A 27,351-nucleotide genomic window follows, 5' to 3' on the forward strand; every position below is an offset into this window, starting at 1 on the left:
GCATTAGAAATGATCTTTCAAAAATCACTGGACTCTGGCATGGAAAATTGCAAATGTCACTCTTTAAGAACAGAGGAAGGCAGCAGAAAGGAAATTAAAGACCAGTTAGCCTGACCTTGGTGGTTGGGAAGATGTTAGAGTCAATTGTTACTAGAGAGAAGGTGCTCAAATCTCAAATGAGGTGGTGGAATACTTGGTGACAGAGGACAAAATAGTACAAAAATCAGCATGGCTTCCTTCAGGGAAAATTCTGCCCGACAAACCTGTTGGAATTCTTTGAGGAGATTACAAGTAGGATAGATAAAGGGGATGCAGTGGATGTTGTATATTTGGACTTTAAGAAGGCCTTTGACTGTGGATCGTGTGTAGTCTGGGGTTTCTCACAGTGGATCGTGTGTAGTCTGGGGTTTCTCACAGTGGATCGTGTTTAGTCTGGGGTTTCTCACAGTGGATCCTGTGTATTGTGTGGTTTCTCACAGTCGATCGTGTGTAGTGTGGGCTTTCTCACAGTGGATCGTGTGTAGTGTGTAGCACATGAGACTGCTTACCAAGTTAAGAGCTCATGGTATTACAGGAAAGTTACTGACATGGTTAGAGCATTGGCTGATTGGCAGGAGGCAGCGAGTGGGAATAAAAGGATCATTTTCTGGTTGTTTCCCAGTGACCAGTGGTGTTCTGCATGGGTCAGTGCTGGGACTACTTCTTTTTATGCTGCATATAAATAATTTAGATGATAGAATAGATGACTTTGTTGCCAAGTTTGCAGATGATACAAAGATTGGTGGAGGAGCAGGTAGTGTTGAGGAAACAGATGGGATGCAGAAGGACTTGGACATACTAAAAGAATGGGCAAGGAAGTGGCAAATGAAATACAATGTTAGAAAATGCACGGTCATGCACTTTGGTAGTGGAAATAAATGTGCGGACAATTTTCTAAATGAGGAGAAATCCAAGAATCTGAGACGCAGAGGGACTTGGGAGTCCTTGTGCAGAACACCCTAAAGGTTAACTTGCAGGTCGAGTTGGTGGTGAGGAAGGCAAATGCCATGTTAGCATTCATTTCAAGAGGTCTAGAATACCAGAGCATGGATGTGATGCTGAGGCTCATTCATAAGGCCAGTGATGTTGTGGGGGTGGAACTGGACTCTCTGACGGTGGTGTCTGAAAAGAGGATGCTGTCCAAGTTGCATCCCATCTTGGACAATGTCTCCCATCCACTCCATAATGTACTGGTTAGGCACAGGAGTACGTTTAGCCAGAGACTCATTCCACCGAGATGCAACACTGAGTGTCATAGGAGGTCATTCCTGCCTGTGGCCATCAAACTTTACAACTCCTCCCTCGGAGTGTCAGACACCGAGCCAATAGGCTGGTCCTGGACTTATTTCCACTTGGCATAATTTACTTCTTATCATTTAATTATTTATGGTTTCATATTGCTACATGTCTACACTATTCTTGGTTGGTGCGACTGTAACGAAACCCAATTTCCCTCGGGATCAATAAAGTATATCTGTCTTTCTGTAAGGCACTGGTGAGGCCTCACCTTGAATATTGTGAACAGTTTTGTGCCCCTTGCCACAGAAAAAATGTGCTGGTATTGGAGAGGGTCCAGAGGAGGTTCACGAGGATGATTCCACGAGCGCTTGGGTTATCATATGAGGAATGTTTGATGGCTCTGGGTCTGTACTCACAGGAATTCAGAAGGATGAGGAGGGATCTCATTGAAACCTTTTGAATGTTTAAAGGTCTAGACAGCGTAGATGTGGAAAAGATGTTTCCCATGGTGGGGGAGTCTAGGACAAGAGGGCACAGCCTCAGGATAGAGGGGCACCCTTTCAAAACAGAGATGCGGAGAAATTTCTTCAGCCAGAGGGTGGTAGATCTGTGGAATTCGTTGCCATGTGCAGCTGTGGAGGCCAGGTCGTTGGGCGTATTTACGGCAGAGATCGATAGGTTCTTGATTGGACATGGCATCAAAGGTTATGAGGAGAAGGCTGGGAAATGGGGTTGAAGATCAGCCAGGATTGAATGGCGGAGCAGACTCGATGGACCAGATGGCCTAATTCTGCTGCTGTGTCTGATGGTACCAAAGTGTTGGAAGATTGCCAATGCTGTTCCCTTGCTCAAGAAAGGCTCTAAAAATAAACCAGGAAACTATAGGCCAGTGAACCTGACATCAGTCGTGGGAAAATTATGGGACGATATTACATCAGCATGGCTTTATGTATGGTAGGTCACATCTAACCAATCTTAGGGAGTTTTTTTTGAGGAAGTTGACAGCAAAGTTGATGAAGGCAGGGCAGTGAATGCTGCAAGACATGGACTTTAGCAAGGCCTTTGGGTTGGTCAAGAAGGTTCAGACTCTTGGGATTCGGGATGAAGTAGTAGACTGGATTAGACATTGGCTTTGTGGGAGAAGCCAGAGAGGGTCACCTCTCTGACTGGAGGCCAGAGACCAGTGGTGTGCCGCAGGGATCAGTGCTAGGTCTTCTGTTGCTCGCTGTCTATATCATAACGTGGGGAACTGGATCAGCAAATTTGAGGAATAGAGGTTTAGTGGACGGCGAGGAAGACTATCAAAGTTTGGGATCTGGACCAGCTGGAAAAATGGGCTGAAAGATGGCGGATGGAATTTAATGCAGACAACCGTGAGGTGTTGCATTTTGGTAGCATCATCCAGGGTCGGTCTTACACAGTGAATGGTAGGGCACTGCGGAGTGTGGGAGAACAAAGGGATCCAGGAATACAGATCCAGAATTTACTAAAATTGGTTTCACAACTAGATAGGGTCGTGAAGAATGCCTTTTGCACACTGGCCTTCATAAATCAAAGTACTGAGTACAGGAGATGGGATGTTATATTGAAATTGTATAAGTCGTTGGTGAGGGCTAATTTGGAGTATTGTGTCAGCTTTGGTCACCTACCTACAGAAAAGATGTAAACAAGGTTGAAAGAGTACAGAGAAAATTTACAAGGATGCTGCCGTGTCCGAGTTACAAAGAAAAACTGAATAGGTTAGGACTTTATATTCCTTGGATTGAGGGGAGATTTGATAGAGGTATACAAAATTATGAGGGGTTTAGATAGGGTAAATGCAGGCAGGCTTTTTCCACTGAGGTTGGGTGTGACTACAACCAGAGGTCATGGGTTAAGGGTGAAAGGGGAAAAGTTTAAGGGAAACTTCTTCACTCAGAGGGTGAGGAACGAGCTGCCAGCACAAGTGGTGCACGTGAGCTCGATTTCAATGTTTAAGAGAAGTTTGGATAGGCACATGAATGGTAGGGGTATGGAGGGCTATGGTCCCAGAGCAGGTCCATGGAGTAGGCAGTTTGAATGGTTTTGGCATGGACTAGATGGGCCAAAGGGCCCATTTCTGTGCTGTACTTCTCTGCAACTCTATATCATAATGCCACGGCTTATATATCATGCAGACAGCTGGAATGCAACGTCATTGGTCAATAGTGACCTACAGGGGGCCGGACACACACACACACACATAGACAGACACACACACACAAACAGACAGACACACACACAGACACACACACACACACAGACACACACACACACACACACACACACACACACACACACACACACACACACACACACACACACACACACACACACACAGTGATTGGCTGGCATGCCGACACTCTATTCTGCATTCCGTTTTCCATTGCTTTAACTTGGCACACTGGATGTACGAGATCAGCAGCAAACTATCGTCCGGTTGGCTTGTCTGCCGCTCTCGAAAACTCACTTGCAAACATTGCGTCAACGTCACACAAGCAGGATTCACCAGTATGATGCTGATTGCAGGGCGTCACGGAACACGGAACAGTACAAGCACAGGAAAAGGCCACTCGGCCCTCAGTATTGTGCTCAACCAGCTAAAAAGCAAATCAAAAACACCCGACCACAAATGTTCCCTTCCTACATAATCTCCATGTGCCTCCATCTTCCTCATGTCCATACTTCTGTCCAAATGTCTCTTAAAAGCCTCTAATGTATCTGCCTCTACCACCGTACCTGGCAGCACATTCCGGGCATTCACCACTCTGAGTAAAAGCTTGCCCCTCACATCCCCCTTGAACCTACCCCCTCTCACCTTCAATGCATGCCCTCTGATATTGTTCATTTCAACCCTGGGAAACAGATACTCCCTGTCTACTCCGTCTGTGCCTCTCATAATCTTGTAAACCCCCATCAGATCCCCCCTCAGCCAACTCCGCTCCAGAGAAAACAACCCAAGTTTACTCAGCTTCCCACGCTAGCACATGCTCCCGAAACCAGGCAGCATCCTGATAAACCTCTTCTGCACTCTCTCCAAAGCCTCAACGTCCTTCCTAGAGTGGGGAACCAGTCCAGATGTGGCCAAATCAGAGTTTCATAAGGTTGCAACGTGATCTCTTGATTTTTGAGCTCAGTGCCACGACTAATAATAGCAAGCATTCCATAAGCCTTCTTAACCACCCTATCGACCTGTGTAGCCACTTTCAAGGAGCTGTGATCTTGGATCCCAAGATCTCTCTGCTCAGCAATGCTGTTAAGGATCTTGCTCTTAACAGGAGACTGTCTCCCTGCATTTGCCCTACGAAGGTGCAACACTTCACATTTATCTGAGTTAAACTGCACCTGCCACTTCTCTGCCCATACCAGCAACTGATCTATATTGTGCTGCATTCTTCTACACCATCCACAACTCCACCAACTTTGAAACGCTTGGCATTCACATATATATACACACTAGTGGTCGCCAACCTGTCCATCATGATCGACTGGGTCGATCTTTGAGACTTTCCCTGTAGATCCCGATAAAAAATGAGAAGTAAATACACAAACACTGTTGAGAGATTGTTTCCAGGTTGCGGGATTTTAGCTCCGTTCTTTCTGCCCAGTGCGTCTACACGTAGCTCCCCCGCCACACACCTGACTACACAGTGTACTCCTTTCCTCGTTCCCTGTCACGCCCACAGTTGAACTTGAACACACACTAAGTCATCAGGTGCCTAACCGCAGTGATACCCTCTCGCCAGGGATCACTAGTTGGCCTCGCGCAGCCGGCAAGAAGCGCCGTTGCTACTGGCCTAGAGCATGGACAGATGGGCGCCGCCCCTAAACCTGTTTAGCGCATCAAATGTTCGTGGGGAACCCAGTGCTAAAGTATTCAGACGACCTAATTCGGGTTCAGGGTTTCGTAAGTAGCAGAGCAACTACCGCGTTGCGATCGACTGAAACAAACTTTTGTCAGCCGATAAAGGTGGGGCGTGCCCGCGCCCTGTTGCGCTCCTCGCTCGGTCAGTAGCTCTCTCCGGACTGTGACTGCAGCGGCCCCGGCACGGGGACCTCCGGCCCTGACCCTGTCCTCTCACCCCACCCACAACTGGCCAAGCCGTCTGGCAGAGGGCGGGAGGCCGGAGGCTGTCTAATGAGGCAATGAAGCCCTCAAAACTGCTTTGGTACCTTAAGTCCAATCACCCTGCACTTAAAGACAAACCCATTGAGCTTTCTCAGCGGGAAAAAAACATGAGCAAAAGGGACAGCAGCTGAGAGCCACGAAAACTAAACTGCGGAATAGGCTGGACAAAAGGAACCTGCTTCGAGTATCACCATATTCCCATTGTGTTTAACACCTCACCCCCCGTCAGCTGGTCCGCAAGAATATTGTCAATATTAAACCGGTCCGCAGTGCAAAAAGAGAGTGGTAACCCCTGGTGTTCATACATTATTTCTACTTCCGGGTTGCCGGGTTTTACTTCCGGTCTTTACTGCCCCAGTGCGCATGCATACAACTAATAGATCTAGGGTCGATCTTGCCTTTCACTAAGGCCGAGGTAAGTGATCTTGGGCTTAAAAAGGTTGGTGACCACTAATATATACATTTCTATCAGCTGATTGGACGCCATTTTGTCCTGTGGGGAGGAAATCTCGTTGCTGATTGGCTATGTGGTGAACTTTGTGCACTGTGGTATGGAACTTTGCCTGCATTTGGCTCATAAATAGGATTGAAGTCCAGATGTCGGTTTATAGAATTGTTTCTGGGAATCCAGGCTTCTAGGAATTCTCTAGTGTGCCATGTGTTTGCCTGCCATGCGACTTCCCCTGATGTTCAGTTGAATTTGTGTCCTTCTCACAAATACTGGGGAGAGCTGGTCACGTTGCTTTACAGCCAGTTGATGTTCACGGATCCTTGTGGACAGTGTTCTCCTGGTTTGGCTGAGGGGTAATTGCTGCAGTCCCCCGCATTTTGTGGACCACAATGGCCTCGTCCAATAGCTTGTTTCGTTCTATTGGTCCGCAGAGCACTCTCCTCAACGTCACTGTTGGCTTACGCACGACTGAAATTCTCTGTTCTCGGAGCAGTCGGGGGGGTTTCATTTCCGAGATATTTTGAATATCTGGAAGGACGACCCGTATTTTTTTGCTGCTTGGTTGGTGCATTGCTGACCTCGCAGGCACCTTCATATGAAGCTGTGCGGGTACCTGTTTTGTGCAAATACTTTGAAGAGATGTTACTCCTCTATCCTTTTGCTCGGCCCTGCCGCATTGTGACTCCAATTTTCAGAACAAAGTTTCGATACAGATTTTCTTGTGCGCATTGGGGAGGCTGCACTGATAACTTAGTAACCGATCTCTATTTGTTCCTTTACGATAAGCAGAATTTTCCAAAGTGCCGTCTGTGTTTCCACTGACAAGCACATCCAAGAATGCTAGTTTTCCCTGAGTTTGTCTTTCTACTGTGAGCTTAATATCATAAGACAGGAGCAGAATTAGGCCATTCAGCCCATCGAGTCTGCTTCATCTGATCCCACTTAACCCCATACACCTGCCTTCTCGCCATATTCTTTGAGCCCTGACCAATCAGGGCATCACTAAACTTCCACCTTAAATATCCCCATGGACTTGGCCTCCACCACAGCCTGTGGCAGAGCATTCCACGGATTCACTAAACTCCGGCTAAAAAAAAATTCCTCCTTCCCTCTGTTCTAAAGGGTTGCCCCTCTATTTTGAGGCTGTGCCCTCTAGTTCTGGATACCCCCACCATAGGAAACATCCTCTCCACACCCACCTTAGCCAGTCCTTTCATCATTTTGGTAGGTTTCAATGAGATCCCTCCCCCCCCCCCCCTGCATTCGTCTGAATTCCAGTGAATACAGCCCCAAAGCTGCCAAATGCTTCTTAAATGTAAACCCCTTCATTCCCAGAACCATCTTTGTGAAACTCCTCTGGACTATCTCCAATGGCATCCTTTCTGAGATACGGGGCCCAAAGCTGTTGACAATACTCCAAGTGCGGCCTGACTCGTGTCTTATAGAGGCTCAGCATTATCGAAGGGTCTCGGCCCAAAACATCGACAGCGCTTCTCCCTCTAGATGCTGCCTGGCCTGCTGTGTCCCACCAGCATTTTGTGTGTGTTGTTGTTTCAGCATTATCTCCTTGCTTTTATATTCTATTTCCTTTGACATAAATGCCAACACTGTATTTGCCTTCTTTAGCACAGACTCAACCTGTGAATTAATCTCCTGGGAGTCTTGCACGAGGACTCCTAAGTCCCTCCGCTTCTCTGATGTTTGAACCTTCTCCCCATTTAGTATGTTCCATTTACCAAAATGAATTATTGAACATTTTGTATTCCATCTGCCACTTTTTTACCCGTTCTTTCAATTTATCTACATCCTGCTGCAATCACGTTGCTTCCTCAGCACTGCCTACCCCTCCACCAATCTTCATATGATCCGGAAATTTTGCCACAAAGCCATCAATTCCATTATCTAAATCACTGACAAACAATGTAGAGAGTAGTGGTTCCAATACTGACCCCTGAGGAACACCACTAGTCACTGGCAGCCAACCAGATCTTTTATTCCCACTCGCCGCCTCCTGCCCATCAGCCATTCCTCTATCCATGCCAGTACCTTTCCTGTAACGCCATAGGATTTTACCTTGTTAAGCAGCCTCATGCGTGGCACCTTATCAAACGCCTTCTGAAAGCCGAAGTAAATGGCATCCACTGCCTTTCCTTTGTCCATCCTGCTTGGTGCTTCCTCGATGAACAGATCTGTCAGGCAAGATTTCCCTTTATAGAAACCATGCTGACTTTGACTTATTTTATCATTGATCTCCAAGTACTCCCCGAAACCTTATCCTTAGTGAAAGACTCCAACACTTTTCCCAACCACTGAGGTTAGGCTAACTGGCGGATAACTTCCTTTCTTTTGCCTTGCTCCCTTCTTAAAAGAGTGGAGTGACATTTGCAATCTTCTGGTACCATGCCAGAATCAACTGATTCTTGAAAGATCACGACCAATGCATCCGTCATCTCCTCACAACCTCTCTCAAGACTCTGCGATGTAGTCCATCTGGCCCAGGTGACTTACCCACCATAAGACCTTCGAGCTTGCCTAGCACTTTTTGTTTTGTAATAGCAATGCCACTCACATCTGCTCCCCGACACTCATGGACCTCAATGCCAGTGTCTTTCACAGTAAAGACATGTAAGGTACCCATTAAGTTCACCTGCAATTTTTGTCCCCCTCATCAGGGTTATTTTCCAGTGGTCCAGCATCAACTCTCACCTCCCTTTTACATAACCGGAAAAAACCTTTTTATATTATTGATTAGTTTGCCCTCATATTTCATCTTTTCCCTTCTTATAGTGTTTCTTTCGTTGCCTTTTGTTGGATTTTAAAAGCTACCCAACCATCCTAACTTCCCACTCACTTTTGCTAACTTATAGGCCTTGTGAACGATTCCCAGAAACTCCGGCCATCTCTGCTCTGCGGTCATCTCCGCCAGTATCCTCCCCCAAGCCACCTGGGAAAGATCCTGCCCCAAGTCTCTGTATTCCACTGCAACACTGATACACGTGACTTGCGCTTCTCCCCCTCAAACTGCAGTCGGAATTCAATCATATTATGGCCACTGCCTCCTAAGTAAATCAAGGCAACTGGACTGGCTGTGTTGTCTGGAAAACGTTTCGCCGCTCATCCGAGAGGCTTCTTCGGTTCTGATCCACGGTGGGCAGTTGTCCGATTTATAAACTCCGTAGATATATAGCTGAGGTGTGAGCCCTCCTATGTTGGGCCACCTGTTTCTCAAGTGGTTTTGCCTTGCTGATATACAGATCTCTGCAATTCTTACGGCGTTGGACATATCCCGGTCAAGACTTGGCTGTGTATCTGCACCTAAAGGACAGGGTTTGATTATAACAACGTTGACATTTTGGACATGGAGGACAAGTGGCTTGAGAGAGGGGTTACAGAAGCCAGCTTTGTCAAACTGGAAACCCCATCCTGAACAGAGGGGGTAGGGTACGACACCACCTATCAGCTACTTACAAAGCAGTCCTAACATCTCTAACCCATTCACATAACAGTTCAACACCTCCATTCATACAAAGACTAATTAACCCTCTCATTACCTCAACTCTTAAACAAGCCTCTGCCATACCTCTAAACAACTCACAAAGTTTATAAACCTGAAAGCTACCCACCATGGATCAGACGTGAAGAAGCCTCTCGAATGAGCGCGAAACGTTTTCCAGACAACAACAGCGAGTCCAGTTGCCTTGATTTACTGCTGCTTTATATACAATGACTGAGAACCTCACAGACATACTGCCTCCTAGGGGTTCCTTTACATTAAGCTGCCTACTAAGACTTGGGTTATTACACAGCACCCTACCCTCAAGTAGGCTCAAGCACACTTTGAACACATCATTGATTACTTTACAAGTTCACTGCCTTTTACTATGACAAAGTTATCAACATAATGGACAAAAATTTTAGGGTTTATAATCGGCAACACCACCTTTTCCAACTTCTGCAAGAACCCAGAGCTGGGCAAACCCAGTGGTGTCCCTTTCAGCCAAGCTATTGGATAAGATTTATAAATCAGAGCATTGAGGAGAGGAGTTGGGATGTAATGTTAAAATTGTACAAGGCATTGGTGAGGCCAAATTTGGAGTATTGTGTACAGTTCTGGTCACCGAGTTACAGCAAAGATGTCAACAAAATAGGGAGAGTACAGAGCAGATTTAATAGAACGTTACCTGGGTTTCAGCACCTAAGTTACAGAGAAAGGTTGAACAAGTTAGGTCTTTATTCTTTGGAGCGTAGAAGGTTGAGGGGGAATTTCATAGAGGTATTTAAAATTATGAGGGGGATAGATAGAGTTGACGTGGATAGGCTTTTTCCATTGAGAGTAGGGGAGATTCAAACAAGAGGACATGAGTTAAGAGTTAAGGGGCAAAAGCTTAGGAGTAACATGAGGGGGGATTTTTTTACTCAGAGAGTGGTAGCTATGTGGAACGAGCTTCCAGTAAAAATGGTAGAGGCAGGTTTGATATTGTCATTTAAAAGAAAATTGGATAGGTATATGGACAGGAAAGGAATGGAGGGTTATGGGCTGAGTGCAGGTTGGTGGGACTAGGTGAGAGTAAGCATTCGGCACGGACTAGAAGGGCCGCGATGCCCTAATTCTGTGCTGTAATTGTTATATGGTTATAAGACAACATGGTCTACAAAATGCAATGTGGGAACTGCAGTAAAGATTGTGCCGGACAAACCAGGAGAAAACTATCTACGTGGATCCATGAAGATCAACTGGCTGTGAAGTGGCATGACCCACAAAGATCAAGAGGGGCACTAATTCAACTGGGCATCAGAGAAAGTCACGGGGCAAGCAAATGCACATGGCACGCAAGGGAATTCTTAGAAGTGTAGTTTTCCGCAAACAATTCATTTAAAAAAACATAGCGACCACGATCCTATTTATGAGACAATGCAGGCAGAATTCCAAACCACAATGCACAAAGTTCACCACACAACCAATCGGCGACAAGATATCCTCCCCACATCACAACCAACTTTCTGAAATCATGTCCAATCAGCTGATTGATCAGTGCATAAAGGCCAAACGTTCGGAGAACGCACCACGATTAACAGTGCATGGGTGATGTCTCCTCGCTGGCTGACGAGATGTTTCCAAGTAAATTGCCAGGATCAGAGAACAACTGAACCCAGCCATCAACCATCCAAGCTACTCATCGTGCAAATTCTATTATAGTCTGCGTGGACATAAAGCTTTTCACAGTATCTCTGTAACTGGGACAAAAGTACATCACTGCAATGCATGCCCCCACCCCACACATACTTACTGGTGATGCAGGGGGGGTCTCCTCGTCCCTGAGTGAACCACTTAGCACTTTGAAGGTCTCCAGGGTTTGCTCGTGTCTCCGAATCGTTGCCTGGATCGCCTGGTGGAGGGCAACAGATCAGAATTCGCCTGATGCTCCCAGGCTCCACCCTCACCTTACACCCCACCCAATAATCACAAAGACCAATTTTATGTGATGGGATGGGGTAGAGAGAACGTCGATCGGTGTCCAACCCCAGGAGTGGGTGAAGGGACTAAGCAGAGAGAACTAAACGCTGTGTTCAACCCCGGGAGTGTGTGATGGGACGGTGTGGAGGGAGCTTCACTCTGTGTCTGACCCCGGGAGTGTGGGATGGGATGGTGTGGAGGGAGTTTCACTCTGTGTCTGACCACGGGAGTGTGTGATGGGACGGTGTGGAGGGAGCTTCACTCTGTGTCTGACCCCAGGAGTGTGTGATGGGACAGTGTGGAGGGAGTTTAACTCTGGGTCTGACCCCGGGAGTGTGTGATGGGACGGTGTGGAGGGAGCTTCACTCTGTGTCTGACCCCGGGAGTGTGTGATGGGACGGTGTGGAGGGAGCTTCACTCTGTGTCTGACCCCGGGAGTGTGGGATGGGATGGTGTGGAGGGAGTTTCACTCTGTGTCTGACCCCGGGAGTGTGTGATGGGACGGTGTGGAGGGAGCTTCACTCTGTGTCTGACCCCGGGAGTGTGTGATGACCCACTTACCTGAATCCAATCCTTCTTCTCTTCCTGTGTTCTGTGAAGAGTAATTGTAAAATCCTTCATTAGAATGAGATTCCCACAATTAACTCCCAACCTGTTGCTATGTTTTAGGATTTTTACTCCGAAACAGTCAATGCGCTTTCCCTCCCCAACTCTCAGCCCCTCTTTTCCATTCTAAGTACCCCTGCCCTGTTGAGTTTTCCCCAGTTTCCACCAACATGCCCTTTGCTGTCAGTGTGGAGGGTTTATGTAGGACCCTGGGGAGCAAGTACAAGGGGAGGAGGGTCTTGCTACAGACAGAGGGAACAGCCTGAGGCCACATCCACACGAGACCGGATAATTTTGAAAACGCCGGTTTCGCGTTAAAACGATAAGCGTCCACACTATGCGTTTTTGAAAATATCTCTATCCACACTGAAACGGAGATTTTGGCGAATCTCCTCCTCCAGCGCAGGACACATCTACCGAAAACAAGCGACATGTTTGGTGTCGAATCTCGCTGTAAAAATGCGCATTTGTGTAGTTACAGACTAGAAAAACTTAAAAAGAGCAACAGCTGTTGGCTCTTGCGCAGGAGAGCTTAAAACTAAAAAAAAACAAATACTAGAGCGTATGGAGGCAACCGACAGGACAGATTGACCCGGCTGACAACGATCATTGAAAAACTGACTAACTCTGTTGCATTAATAAAGCACCTTGTAAAATGTATGAAACATGTCTGCATCAGTGTTATCTTGTATTTCCATACGATGTTACATTAGGCTGTTACACATCTATTGTCAGGGAAGTACTTGCATAAATAGGTAAACCACCTTCATACAAGCAAGGACAGAAAACAGGGCAAAGTGAGTATACTTATTTATTCAGTAAGTTATGGGTCAAAGTATTTGGTGAGTACATTTCTAACTCTTCAGTCTCGTTGCCGTCTGACAGTGTTTTCAGAAGTCTCCGGTAACCCCGTCCACACTGATCTGCCTGAGCAGCAGTTTCAAAAATACCCACCCTGGAAAGCATTTCTGAAAAGCTCTGGTTTCGGAGGACGAAAACGCTGTTTTAGTGAGGACGGAGCGTAAAAACGAAGAGAGAAAGCTTCAGTTACGGATTTATCCGGCGTAGTGTGGACGTAGCCCAGGTTCACTGGACTGTTTGCAGATGGGATGGGCCCCGTGGTGGGGAGGGAAGAGACAAGTGCTTTTTCTCTCCAGCATCAATGGAGAGGGATTACCGGGGGGGGTGTGGGAGAATTCGGGGCAAAAGTTAGTCTCAACGGCAGAAGCGAGGACCAGGGACAATTAGAGAACTGGCAGGTGTTTGCAGGTAAAACTACTTATGACTGTGACAGGCCATTCGGCCCATTTCTGCCAAACTGACCAAAGTGGCTTCCTGAGCCAGTCCTATTTGCCTGCATCTCACCAATATCCCTCTAAACCTTTCTCATGCATCTACCTGAGCATCTTTAAAAAAATGTTCCTGTACCTGTCTCAGCCACGTCCTCTGACAGCTCGTTCCATAAACTGACCACCCTGTGGGTGAAAAAGATGCCCCTCAGGTCCCCTTTACGTCTCTCACCTTAAACCTGTGCCCTTTAGTTTTAGACTCCCCTCCCCTGGGAAAAATGTACATCCCACATGGTTTTATAAACCTCTAAAATGTCACCCTTCAGCCTCCTTCACTCCAGGAAAAACAGTCCCAGCCTGTCCAGATTCTCCTAATAACTCAATCACTCCAGTCCTGGGAATACCCTGGTGAATCTTTCCTGCCCCCTCTCCAGTTTAATGGCATCCTTCCTATAGCTGGGTGACCAGAACTGCCACAATACTCCGAGTGCGGCCTCACCGACGTCTTGTACGGGTGTAACTGGACGTCCCAACTCCGGTACTCAGTGCCCTGACCGACAAAGGCCAGATTACCAAACGCCTTCTTCACCACTCTGTCTACCTTTGATACCACTTTCACCTGTGACCCCCTGGGACTTTCTGTTCTACAGCACTCCCCAGGGTTCTGTCATTCACTGTGTAATTCTTGTCCTGGTCTAACTCCTCAAAATACGACACCTCAGCCTTGTCTGAGTTAAACTGCATCTGCCATTCCTTGGCCCACTTCTCCAACTAACCTAGGTCCTGCTGCAACATTAGTTAACATTCACCATCCACCACACCAACAATTTTGGTGTCATCTGTAAACCTTTCAGTCCTGCCATCGATGCTTTCATGTGGATTGTTCATGGGTAGGCGGGAGAGTACAGGTGAATGTCCTGATGGGAGGGGCCCAGACAAGCCTGCGCCCACATCAACACTGTGGCAATGCAATGGATCTTGACATCGGACTGCAACGCAACTCCCCTGTGGATACCTGGCCTGTAATTCCAGGGAACGCTGTTTCCCAGACACAAGGAACGTCCGGCAAGAGTTCTGAGTACTGGTCACCTTCACCTGTGGAGTGTGGAAACATGGGTCACTGACAGGGCTTGCTACCCTTACAGGGAGCGTGTGATGGGAATGTGCGGAGGGAGCTTCACTCTGTGTCAGACGCCGGGAGTGTGTGATGGGACGGTGTGGAGGGAGCTTCACTCTGTGTCTGACCCCGGGAGTGTGTGATGGGACAGTATGGAGGGAGCCTCACTCTGTGTCTGACCCCGGGAGAGTGTGATGGGACGGTGTGGAGAGAGTTTCACTCTGTGTCTGACCCCGGGAGAGTGTGATGGGACGGTGTGGAGGGAGTTTCACTCTGTGTCTGACCCCGGGAGAGTGTGATGGGACGGTGTGGAGGGAGCTTCACTCTGTGTCTGACCGTGGGAGTGTGTGATGGGACAGTATGGAGGGAGCTTCACTCTGTGTCTGACCCCGGGAGTGTGTGATGGGACAGTATGGAGGGAGCTTCACTCTGTGTCTGACCCCGGGAGTGTGTGATGGGACGGTGTGGAGGGAGCTTCACTCTGTGTCTGACCCCGGGAGAGTGTGATGGGACGGTGTGGAGGGAGCTTCATTCTGTGTCTGACCCCGGGAGAGTGTGATGGGACGGTGTGGAGGGAGTTTCACTCTGTGTCTGACCCCGGGAGAGTGTGATGGGATGGTGTGGAGGGAGCCTCACTCTGTGTCTGACCCCGGGAGTGTGTGATGGGACAGTATGGAGGGAGCTTCACTCTGTGTCTGACCCCGGGAGTGTGTGATGGGACGGTGTGGAGGGAGCTTGTGTCTGACCCCGGGAGTGTGTGATGGGACGGTGTGGAGGGAGCTTGTGTCTGACCCCGGGAGTGTGTGATGGGACGGTGTGGAGGGAGCTTCACTCTGTGTCTGACCCCGGGAGAGTGTGATGGGACGGTGTGGAGGGAGCTTCATTCTGTGTCTGACCCCGGGAGAGTGTGATGGGACGGTGTGGAGGGAGTTTCACTCTGTGTCTGACCCCGGGAGAGTGTGATGGGATGGTGTGGAGGGAGCTTCACTCTGTGTCTGACCCCGGGAGTGTGTGATGGGACATTGTGGAGGGAGCTTCACTCTGTGTCTGACCCCGGGAGTGTGTGATGGGACGGTGTGGAGGGAGCCTGTGTTTGACCCCGGGAGTGTGTGATGGGACGGTGTGGAGGGAGCTTCACTCTGTGTCTGACTCCGGGAGTGTGTGATGGGACGGTGTGGAGGGAGCTTCTGTGTCTAAAGGGAACCATGAAGCCTCCAGTTCGGACCTACCTCCATGCCGTCCACGTCGATCCGTGCCCGGACGCTGAACTTCTGACCAATCAGCCTCAGCTTGGGAACACAGTACAGTAACCGGTTGTTGAACTGAACGGGGGGGGGGTCACACAATGAGCACGTCAGTAATGAGGACAGGTGACCAAGAACAATCAAAGTGGTACTCACTCCCAAGCACCCCAACCCGCAACACACACACAGGGAGACTCACCAGAATAAGGTATCGGTCCTGGGTGCTCCCATTCTTGGCTGAGAGTTTCAGGATGTGACCCTCCTTTATCAGCTCATTGGTGGGGTTCACAATGTCCTCTTCACCCCCCAACAGCTCGTAGACTTTGAGCAGCTTGTGCATCCGTTCCTGGTGGAACAAAGTCATTTCTAATACCGGCCCACATACCCTTTCCCATTGGGATGCCTTCCCTTTCCATTACTCCCACCTTCCACACTCCCAAAGGGACCCTACCCCTTCTCATTCACTCCCACTGTCCACAATCCCAATGGATCCCACATTTTCTTGTTCACTCCACCATCCACACTCCCAATTGGACCCCACCCCTTCCCAATCCCACCATCCACACACACAATGGATCCCACATCTTCTCCTTCACTTCCATCATCCGCACTCCCAATGTGATCTCACCCCTTCCTATTCACTTGCACAGTACACACTTACAACAGACCCTTTCCATTTCTATTCTCTCCCAGTGGACCCCACCCCTTCCCATTCCCATGCAGTCTTCAATCCGCAGAAGGTTGCAAACTCTCACCATCTTGCGGATGGCAGCATTGGAATGATCAGCCGCCGTTGAAATCAGCTCCAGAGATTCTGCAAAGGACAAAACCAGGTGGTTACTGTAACAATCGAGCAATGCGCACAATTAGCCAGCAAACCATCAGCACACATTCTAAGGTCAATAACCATTACAGATGGGAACTGTTGGACAGCGCTGATTAAAATGGCAGCTACTGTGTTGGAAGATTTTGCTGACTTCTCAAGCACTTCCTCAGTCAATATGTTGAGAGTCAAGTTAATTTACAATATGGTAATGCCTAACAAGGAAGTTTTCCTCAGGCTTTCCATTTTAAGGGGGAGAGGGAAAAGTGATGATTATATGAAGTTTGTGGGGAAGAGTGATCTTAATATGACAAAAAAAGGTTTTCTGCCGATATGCTAAGTGATCATAATAAGACAGAATTTCAGGAAGGTGTGTGAATTTGGGAAGGGAAGAATGATCATAACTTGACAGAAATTGGGAGTAGGACAGAAGTGAATCATAATTTCACAGAATTTAGTGCAGGGTGGTAAGAGCGATCATACCTTGAAAAAATTTCATGGGGAGAGCAGTCATAAAATGACAGATTTGCAGTAATATAGCAGAATTTTAGGGCAGAGAGTGACCCTAATTTGAGTGTCTTCTGGAGTGTAGGAGTGACAATATGACAGAATTTTGGTGAGGTAAGAGTGATAATAACATCACAAAATTTTTGGGCAGTGAGGAAGAGTGATTCTAAAGCCACAGGAGTTGGTGGAAGGGGACTAGTGATCAAGACAAAACAGAATTTTGGAGAGAAGAGTGACAGAATTTGGGAGGGGGAATAATCATAATACTGTCAGCAAGAATGTTGGTTGGGAAAGAGTGATCATAATATAACAGAAGTATTGCAGAATTTTTGGGGAAGAGTGATCATAATATGAGTTATTGTTCTATAAACTCAAACTAATACAAGGAATAGCCTCCAGACTCTTTATTCTATGCTATCATTCCTATCTACCCCAGGAATCATTTTCTGCCCTCACACTCTACATGCTAACCACCTCCTCCTCAAAGTCCCCCAATGATCTTGCCACCACAATCCTCTAGGATGAAAAATTCCAGAGATGCATAACCAAATGCAATTTAATCCGATTCATCCAGAACCCAACTCGGACTATTGCAATCCATGAGCTGCAGGAAGATTGAGAAAGTGCCTGTAAACAAAACCTCTCAGCTAGTCAGAAATGGCTGATTGTGAAATAATTAACAATTACTTTACAATCTCTCTTTAAAGAAAGAAACGGCATTGTTGAGGCTGTGGGGGGAAAAAAAATTAAAATAGGATGCGACCGAAAAAGAAAGGTTTCAGCAAGTTTAGCAAAGAACAACAGAAAGTTTGTTTGGTGAGGATTGTACACTCAGTAGCCACTTAATCAGCCAATCACGTGGCAGCAACTCAACGCATAAAAGCATGCCGACATGGTCAAGAGGTTCAACTGATTTTCAGACCAGAAAGCAGAATAGGGACGAAATGTTATCTGACTGACTTTCACTGGGGAATGATTGTTGGTGTCTAATGGGGTGGCTTGAGTATCTCAGATGCTGCTAATCTCCTGGGATTTTCACACAGAACAGTCTCTACAGAAAGGGTTCCCAACATGGGGGTCCACGGACTCCTCAGTTAATGGTAGAGAACCCCGGAACTAGAGTTTACAGAGAATGGTGTGAAAAACAAACAAAAATTAAAGCATTTTGAAGGGGAAACAAACTTCTTCATCCAGTGGGTGGGGCAAGTGCGGAATGAGTTCCCAGGGGAAGTGATGAACACGGGCTGAATTGTAACAATTCAGAGAAGTTTTTGTGGGGTATGGAGGGTTACGGTTTGGATGCAGATAGATGGGACTAGACCAGGGGTTCCTCTTGTTACGCCATGGACCAGTACCAATAACAGAGCTCCATGGGCCCAGGTTGGCAGCCCATGGTCAACACGGAAGACCACAACAGCATGGATCAGATCAGCCATAGGACATGGTTCTGTGCTGTGGCACACCATGACTATGACCCAATGACACTTGTAGGGAGTCACACAAGAGGTTATTTATAAAATGTTACAGTGCACAGCATTGATGGTAATGTCCTGTCATTGACTCCCACCGCATACTCTCCCAAAGGGTCAGACCCCTTCCCATTCACTCCCACCGTCCACACTCCCAGTGGGATACAACCTCTTGCCATTCACTCCCACTTTCCACATCCCCAATGGGACCGACCAATTCCCATTCACTCCCACCGTCCACACCCCCAGTGGGATACAACCTCTTGCCATTCACTCCCACTATCCACATCCCCAATGGGACCGACCAATTCCCATTCACTCCCACCGTCCACACCCCCAGTGGGATACAACCTCTTGCCATTCACTCCCACTGTCCACATCCCCAATGGGACCGACCAATTCCCATTCACTCCCACCGTCCACACCCCCAGTGGGATACAACCTCTTGCCATTCACTCCCACTGTCCACATCCCCAATGGGACCGACCAATTCCCATTCACTCCCACCGTCCACACTCCCAGTGGGACTCACCCATCCCATTCACTCCCACCATCCACATGTCCACATTCACAATGAGATCTCAACCCTTCCCATTCACTCCCTCCACTTGCACTCCCAATGAGACCCCAACCCATTCACTCTCACCACCCACACTCCCAATGGGACCCTGCCCCTTTCTTCCACACTCCCATTGCCATTCCAATTCCCCCACCCCTTCCCATTCACTCTGTCCACAATCCCAATGAGACATCACCAATTCCCATTCACTCCCACCGTCCACACTCCCAGTGGGACTCACCCATCCCATTCACTCCCACCATTCACATGTCTACATTCACAATGAGATCTCAACCCGTCCCATTCACTCCCTCCGTCCACACTCCCACTGGGATACAACCTCTTCCCATTCACTCCCACCATCCACACTCCCAGTGGGACTCACCCTTCCCATTCACTCCCACCATTCACATGTCCACATTCACAATGAGATCTCAACCCTTCCCATTCACTCCCTCCATCCACATCCCCAATGGGACCCGCCAATTCCCATTCACTCCCACCATCCACATGTCCACATTCACAATGAGATCTCAACCTCTTCCCATTCACTCCCACCGTCCACACTTCCAGTGGGACTCACCCATCCCATTCACTCCCACCATCCACATGTCCACATTCACAATGAGATCTCAAGCTCTTCCCATTCACTCCCACCATCCACACTCCCAGTGGGACTCACCCATCCCATTCACTCCCACCATCCACATGTCCACATTCACAATGAGATCTCAAGCTCTTCCCATTCACTCCCACCATCCACACTCCCAGTGGGACTCACCCATCCCATTCACTCCCACCATCCACACTCCCAATGGGAACCGCCAATTCCCATTCACTTCCACCATCCACACTCCCAGTGGGATACAACCTCTTGCCATTCACTCCCACTGTCCACACCCCCAGTGGGACTGACCAATTCCCATTCACTCCCACCATCCACATCCCCAATAGGACCCCAGCCTTTCCTATTCACTCTCACCACACTCCCAATGGGACCTCTCTCCTTCCCATTCACTCCCAATAACAGCCCACCCATTCCCAACAGGACCCTAACACTTCCCCTTTAGTCAGAGCCTCACTCTACGAGGAGAGGAGGATCGGGGAAGTGATTGTCCCTACTTTCTGAGTCCTTGCGGTCAGGCGAATCCTCAGGCAGTTTTTTCAGGTAGTCCTTAAGGAGGAGCTCGTAGCGTGGGATCCTCTGCACAGGCTCCAACATGTGATGCTGCAGCGTCAGGTTTCCGCACAGCTCATCCTTCTGTGAGAGATGGCATAGAAAGAAAAGCAGTTAGAAATGGCAGTGTGATGGGACAGTACGGAGCAAGCTTCACTCTGTGTCTGAACCCGGGAGTGTGTGATGGGATGGTGTGGAGGGAGCTTCACTCTATGTCTGATCCCAGGAGTGTGTGATGGGACGGTGTGGAGGGAGCTTCACTCTGTGTCTGACCCCGGGAGTGTGTGATGGGATGGTGTGCACGGAGATTCACTCTGTGTCTGACCCCGGGAGTGTGTGATGGGACGGTGTGGAGGGAGCTTCACTCTGTGTCTGACCCCAGGAGTGTGTGATGGGACAGTACGGAGCAAGCTTCACTCTGTGTCTGACCCCGGGAGTGTGTGATGGGACGGTGTGGAGGGAGATTCACTCTGTCTCTGACCCCGGGACTGTGTGATGGGACGGTGTGGAGGGGGCTTCACTCTGTGTCTGACCCCGGGAGTGTGTGATGGGACGGTGTGGATGGAGCTTCACTCTATGTCTGATCCCGGGAGTGTGTGATGGGATGGTGTGGAGGGAGCTTCACTCTATGTCTGATCCCGGGAGTGTGTGATGGGACGTTGTGGAGGGAGCTTCACTCTGTGTCTGACCCCGGGAGTGTGTGATGGGACGGTGTGGAGGGAGCTTCACTCTGTGTCTGACCCCTTTTTTTTAAATTACAAAATCCTTTATTACAAATATCGGTGCTATACAATATATACAAAACATTGGCAAACACAATTACTTCACTACAAATAGACAATAGACATTACACCAAAATGTTGCCATCTCTATCCACGATGGAGTGGCCCGGGACCCAGTCTCCTGCTGCAGGTGGATCAGGTCCCATACCAGGTGGACATTGTCCTGGATGGAGCGGCCTGGGACTGTGTAAGATTGGTCAGGATGAATCACCTGTCTCAGTACTGAACCAAGACGGTTGGCCATTGCCCGGGCGAAGATCTTGTAGTCTGCGCATAAGAGGGAGACCGGGCACCAGTTCTTTAGCAGGCGAAGGTCTTCCTTCTTGGGCAGCAGGACCACAACAGCTCTCTGCCATGAGAGGGGCATTTCCCCAGTGGCTCGGCTCTCCCCTAGAACAAGGCTGTAATCGACCCCCAGGACATCCCAAAAAGCCTGATAAAACTCCACACTCAGACCATCTAAGCCAGGGGATTTACCCCTCCGGAGTTGCCGAAGGGCAGCAGACAGCTCCTCCCGAGTCAGGGGAGCATCCAGACGCGCTGTGTCTTCTGGGCTGACCTTTGGTAAATCTTCCCAGACCTCACTGCACGCCCCCGCATTTGACGGATCTGGTGAGAATAAGGACCGATAGAAAGTGCGGACTTCTTTGAAAATTACGTCGGGATCCGTGGTGGAGGAGCCATCAGCAGCCAGTAGCTCCACCAGCTGCTTTTGAACTCCCTGCCACTTCTCCAACGAGTAGAAGAAGGGTGAGCCGCGGTCCAAATCTTGCAGCATTTGGATCCACGACCTCACATACGCACCTCGGGACTGCTGAAGCTGCAGATTCCTGAGTGCGTCCTTCTCCTGGTATTCCTGCCACCTTTGATGGTCTCCACCGGTCGAACCAAGACGGGACTCCAGGTCAAGCAACGCTCTCTCAAGCCGCTCAATCTCAGAACCCCGACTCTTTGTCGACCCCCTAGTGTACTCCCGACATAAAAACCGGATGTGGGCCTTGCCCACATCCCACCACAGCCGTAGGGAGCTGAACTCTCTCAGTCTCTCTCTCCAGGTGGCCCAGAACGCTCGGAATGAATCCCGGAATCGGCTGTCCTCCAGCAGCCAGTTGTTAAAGTGCCAATACCCGGATCCCACCCGAGGGTGCAGAGGAGTAAATTCCATCCACACAAGGTGATGATCCGAGCACGACACCGGCCGCATGGAGGACGCCGACACGCGGGAGACATAAGCCCGAGAGATATACAGGCGGTCTATCCGGGAACCCCCCTCTCTAGATCTTCTGGAGAAGGCGCGAGAGTCGGGGTGAAGATTCCGCCAGCTGTCCACCAAGTCAAAGGAGCCGACTAGCTCCTTTAACTTTTTCGCCGATGCTGGGTCGCGTTGGAGGCCCGAGCGGTCCTCCACCTCGAGGGTACAGTTGAAGTCTCCCCCGAGGACGACGCAGTCCCCCGGATCGATGGCACTCAGCAAGGTGGACAGCTGACAGAATAGGCGCGTCTGCATCACCCCGCGCCTCGGAGCGTACACGTTGACAAAATGCAGCAGTACTCCATCCAGGCGCACAGCCAAGTGGAGCAGACGGCCGGGCACAACATCTTGGACTCCTACGATTTCCAGCCGGAAGGTTGGGGCCAACAGGATCGCCACCCCACTAGAGTTGGAGCTAAGGTGACTCATGTAGACCCCGCCCTGCCACTCCAGGAGCCAAGCAGACTCGTCCCCCGGGGTGGTATGGGTTTCCTGCAGGAAACTCACCGCATATCTCCCGTCCCTGAGGACTGAGAGATTGTTATACCTGCGGAGAGAGCCCCTGCTACCGTTTACATTGAGACTAGCTATGGTAAGCTTCATGTCGGGAGCACACTAGGCCTCAGCACCAGTCCCCTTCCCACTGAGAGTGATGGCGCCCTCAGCCGCTCTATCCCGAAGAAAACCAAGAATATCCTTTGCTTTCCGGGCCCGACTGCTACCATCGCTACCCTGTGACCCACCGTCTCCCGAAGGAGCGAGGCTGCTTTCCACCCTGATGTCCCGCACCAGGTCATCCAGGAAGGATTTCAGCTGCCGTCTGTCATTCCCTGACACAGCATTCCTCTTCCCCTTCCCCTTCCTTCTGAGGATGACCCTCAGGGACTTCACCAGCCTCGGCATGCTAGGCCAGCGAAGCGAGGCTAGTTTAGGCCGATGCTTTGCACCCACAGAGGAGTGAATAAACTCTCTGATCTCCTCCACAGGTATCAATGGGGATTTCTCAGGAGGGGCGAGGATGTCCATTGTCTCGCTATCAATAGAATCTCCCTCCAACCCCTCACTGCAGACAGATCTCCCACCGTCCTCCTCATGTCGTGTATAAGGTGGCTGCCCCTGTAACCCACACTACACAGCAGGTACCTCCCTCATACCTTCCCGCTCCACCGTCGCAGCAGTCTTACCCACAGTTGCGACGATGGAGGGAAAATACCCAGGGACTCCCTGCAGGCCATTAGTTGATGGGGTCGGCATGCACCCTCCCCAAGAGACAGGCATGAAGGGGACCCCAGCTGCTCTGGTCCAAGGGATTCACCGGTAGCCTGATGCTGACAGTGAGAGCGTGGTCTCCTCTCCGCTCACACTGTTTAATACATTTGCCTCCAGGGAGGCGCTTACTGCGAAGTCCTGGGTGGAGGGCTCCAGGTCTGTTTTAGTTGTGCAAACAGGCCCAGCGCTAGCTTCCTGCACAACCACTCCACCCACAACAGGACTGGTGGCTACATCTGGGGATTCAGGATTAGACACAACTTCCACCCGGATCCCCACCCCTTTCTGGGACTCCCCCTTCATCTACATTCTCTGCCCTCTTGGGGGAACAATCCCATCTCCTCTTCAAGCCGGAGGAGCACACAGGTGCGGGATTCACCGATGGAGCGTTACTCTCCGCTTCCCTCATCCCGTCCGACTGTGCGCTTCCCCGAGCCTCCCGCTCCACTTTAGGGCAAATGGGCGTGAGCTCTGCAGTCTCGGGGGTCGACTTCTTCCTCACTTTCCTTCCCCGCACAGGCTCCACCCCGTCCCTCGTCTGACCAGGACCACCCGCCTGAACCACAGGGGTAGGAGCAGAGACTGGAACAGACGTAGGAACAGGGACAGGGTTACAGACAGGGTCAGGGGCAGGAGCAGGGGCCGGCACAGGTGTAGGAGCAGGAATGGGATCAGGGGCAGAGGTAGCTGGGGCACTGGTTCCCGAAGTGGACTCCCTGAGTTTTCGGGTGCTAGTACAGTCCCTCCGAAAGTGCCCCACCTCCCCGCACGCTTGGCACCGTGGGCGCTCAGAGCTCCAATACACCTGATAATCTACTCCCCTCATGACGGACGGTTATCCGGCCCTCAACTTCGTCCTCCTTTTCCAGCTTCATGAATACCTGTCACCGGAAAGAGATTTCGGTCCGGAAGGTGCGTCTCCTGAATTTGTGCCCGATGGCAGTTATCTCTGACCGTACTTGCCCCAAGCGGGCCAGTGCGGGAAGCAGGTCCTCGTTGGGGATGAAAGGCTTTACGTGACCGAGGACAATGTGTTGTGTGGGAGCTGTCACTAGCTCCATCTGTAAAAAGATGTTCTCCACCGTGATCCCTCTACTGAGGGCCCGATGCACCAACTCATCATTCCTCAGATAAAACACCGCTTTCCCGAACTCCTTCTCAACGGCCAAAACACCATCTCTCTCCAACAAGTCCTCCATAGCCTCCGCGCACTTTTCCAGGGTAGTTCCAGTTCGCAAAATACATTGCACCCCGCATTCAACTTTCACCGACCTAAACAGGGCGTTGTCCGAGGCTGGAGAGGCAGCCGCCTTTGCATAACTCCCCGAAGGCCTGCGACTCCCTGTAGACTGTTACTTCTCTGTCCGAATCGAGAATGATACAGTGGTGGTGGTTATAAAGTCTCGGAGTGAGTTGAGTAACTGGCGGGAAAAGTTTGTACTCGACGGTACCTTGCTGGCTCCGTGCCAGAAATTCCAACGCCAGGAAAGGCTCCATTAGTCCCGCCGAACTTCCAGGCCGTGAGAGGTCGAGACGTCTCAAACGACGTTTCGGCTCCTACACCGAACGAGAATCCCAACGATAGAGATGGAAGGAGTTTGTCTCCGGTTTTTGGAGCGACCCGGCTTCCTGGCGAGTTGCCAGCGGCCACAGCCGGGTGCTACGCAGTTCACAGCCGTCAACGAACCCCGTCCAAACTGGCAGAAAAACTCCAAATGAAGCTTCCACTCTAAACCAGCCACTCACTTAGATGTCCAAGAGATGTTTCAAACCATTTCCAAGTAACTCACGACCTTCATACAGCAGTTTTTCCTCGATTTCTCCCAGCTCAATCAGAACAGCTCCACTCTGTGTCTGACCCCGGGAGTGTGTGATGGGACGGTGTGGAGGGAGCTTCACTCTGTGTCTGACCCCGGGAGTGTGTGATGGGACGGTGTGGAGGGAGCTTCACTCTGTGTCTGACCCCGGGAGTGTGTGATGGGACGGTGTAGAGGGAGTTTCACTCTGTGTCTGACCCCTGGAGTGTGTGATGGGACGGTGTGGAGGGTGCTTCACTCTGTGTCTGACCCCTGGAGTGTGTGATGGGACGGTGTGGAGGGAGCTTCACTCTGTGTCTGACCCCCGGGAGTGTGTGATGGGATGGTGTGGAGGCTGCTTCACTCTGTGTCTGACCCCGGGAGTGTGTGATGGGGCGGTGTGGAGGAAGCTTCACTCTGTGTCTGACCCCGGGAGAGTGTGATGGGACAATCATAACGCCTGGATGTTATTCTGCCCTGGGACCAGGGAAGAGCAGCTAAACGCTGCCCAGTCTTTCATAGATTTCATCACTCCCTCCGATGGGTCTGCACAGTGTGTTGTTTCAGGAAGGCCAATAGTATCATTAAGGATGCTTCCCACAGTGACCAGTCCCTCTGCTCTCTTCTGTGTTCAAGGAGAAGATAAACCCAGATGGCCAAGGTGTAAAACACCTTCTTCCCCACTTCTCTCCCATCCACTCCGTGGGGTAGCCACGCTCTGTCACAATCATTTCTCTTTTACAGCTCTTCAGATTTCAATAGAATCTTTGTACCAGTTTATTTATAGAATACCAGATCCCTGGAAGTGAGTTTGAGGTCGGGATATAACCCAGGGGTTCAGGGGGTTAGAATAACAGATGCCCGGGTGTGGGTTACAGACTGGGATCTAACCCAGGGGTTCAGGGGATTGATATATGGAATAACAGATGCCCGGGTGTGGGTTACAGACTGGGATCTAACCCAGGGGTTCAGGGGATTGATATATGGAATAACAGATGCCCGGGTGTGGGTTACAGACTGGGATCTAACCCAGGGGTTCAGGGGATTGATATATGGAATAACAGATGCCCGGGTGTGGGTTACAGACTGGGATCTAACCCAGGGGTTCAGGGGATTGATATATGGAATAACAGATGCCCGGGTGTGGGTTACAGACTGGGATCTAACCCAGGGGTTCAGGGGATTGATATATGGAATAACAGATGCCCGGGTGTGGGTTACAGACTGGGATCTAACCCAGGGGTTCAGGGGATTGATATATGGAATAACAGATGCCCGGGTGTGGGTTACAGACTGGGATCTAACCCAGGGGTTCAGGGGATTGATATATGGAATAACAGATGCCCGGGTGTGGGTTACAGACTGGGATCTAACCCAGGGGTTCAGGGGATTGATATATGGAATAACAGATGCCCGGGTGTGGGTTACAGACTGGGATCTAACCCAGGGGAGGATGGCACCACCCACCTGGATATCTTGTAGCGTGGACTTGAAATGAGCCGATTTCTCCACCCAGATGTTCACCAGTTCCATGGCCCTGTCAAAGTTCTTCACGTACTCCCCGTACATCTTGAGGAAGGGAGCTAATTTCTGGAGGATGTCGCCAATCCTCGGTTTCGACTCCCTGTGACAGGAGGGAAGGAGTTAAAAATGGAGACCACATTCGCAAATGGGCCCTCCAACAGAGCCTCCAGCCCTCATGCTCCACCCCGTCTCTGACCCACCCCCACCGTCTGTCTCCCCGTCTCTGTGACCCATCCCCACCGTCTCCCCGTCTCTCTGACCCATCCCCACCGTCTCCCCGTCTCTGGCCCATCCCCACCGTCTCCCCGTCTCTCTGACCCACCCCCACCGTCTCCCCGTCTCTGACCCACCCCCACCGTCTGTCTCCCCGTCTCTCTGACCCATCCCCACCGTCTCCCCGTCTCTCTGACCCATCCCCACCGTCTCCCCGTCTCTGACCCACACCCACCGTCTGTCTCCCCGTCTCTGTGACCCATCCCCACCGTCTCCCCGTCTCTCTGACCCATCCCCACCATCTCCCCGTCTCTGACCCACCCCCACCGTCTGTCTCCCCGTCTCTGTGACCCATCCCCACCGTCTCCCCGTCTCTCTGACCCATCCCCACCG

At 50.2% G+C, this 27,351-nt stretch overlaps 1 protein-coding gene across 1 annotated transcript in view; it reads right to left on the reverse strand.

The window, feature by feature from the left end:
• The window catches only part of LOC132380558 (FYVE, RhoGEF and PH domain-containing protein 1-like), a 39,439-nt gene extending 12,496 nt beyond the window's left edge, over positions 1-26,943 (reverse strand). Inside the window, exons 1-8 of the mRNA XM_059949457.1 lie at positions 26,689-26,943; positions 20,068-20,206; positions 16,343-16,401; positions 15,787-15,933; positions 15,573-15,665; positions 14,242-14,321; positions 11,893-11,923; positions 11,165-11,263 (exon numbers count right to left, since the gene is read on the reverse strand). Coding sequence (XP_059805440.1) covers positions 11,165-11,263; positions 11,893-11,923; positions 14,242-14,321; positions 15,573-15,665; positions 15,787-15,933; positions 16,343-16,401; positions 20,068-20,206; positions 26,689-26,790 — 750 coding nt within the window. The 5' untranslated portion in view covers positions 26,791-26,943. The remainder of the gene's footprint in view (positions 1-11,164; positions 11,264-11,892; positions 11,924-14,241; positions 14,322-15,572; positions 15,666-15,786; positions 15,934-16,342; positions 16,402-20,067; positions 20,207-26,688) is intronic.
• Between the last annotated feature and the right edge of the window lie 408 nt (positions 26,944-27,351).

Source organism: Hypanus sabinus, chromosome 24 (genome assembly GCF_030144855.1).
Source record: "Hypanus sabinus isolate sHypSab1 chromosome 24, sHypSab1.hap1, whole genome shotgun sequence".
In the NCBI taxonomy this organism is placed as follows: domain Eukaryota; kingdom Metazoa; phylum Chordata; class Chondrichthyes; order Myliobatiformes; family Dasyatidae; genus Hypanus; species Hypanus sabinus.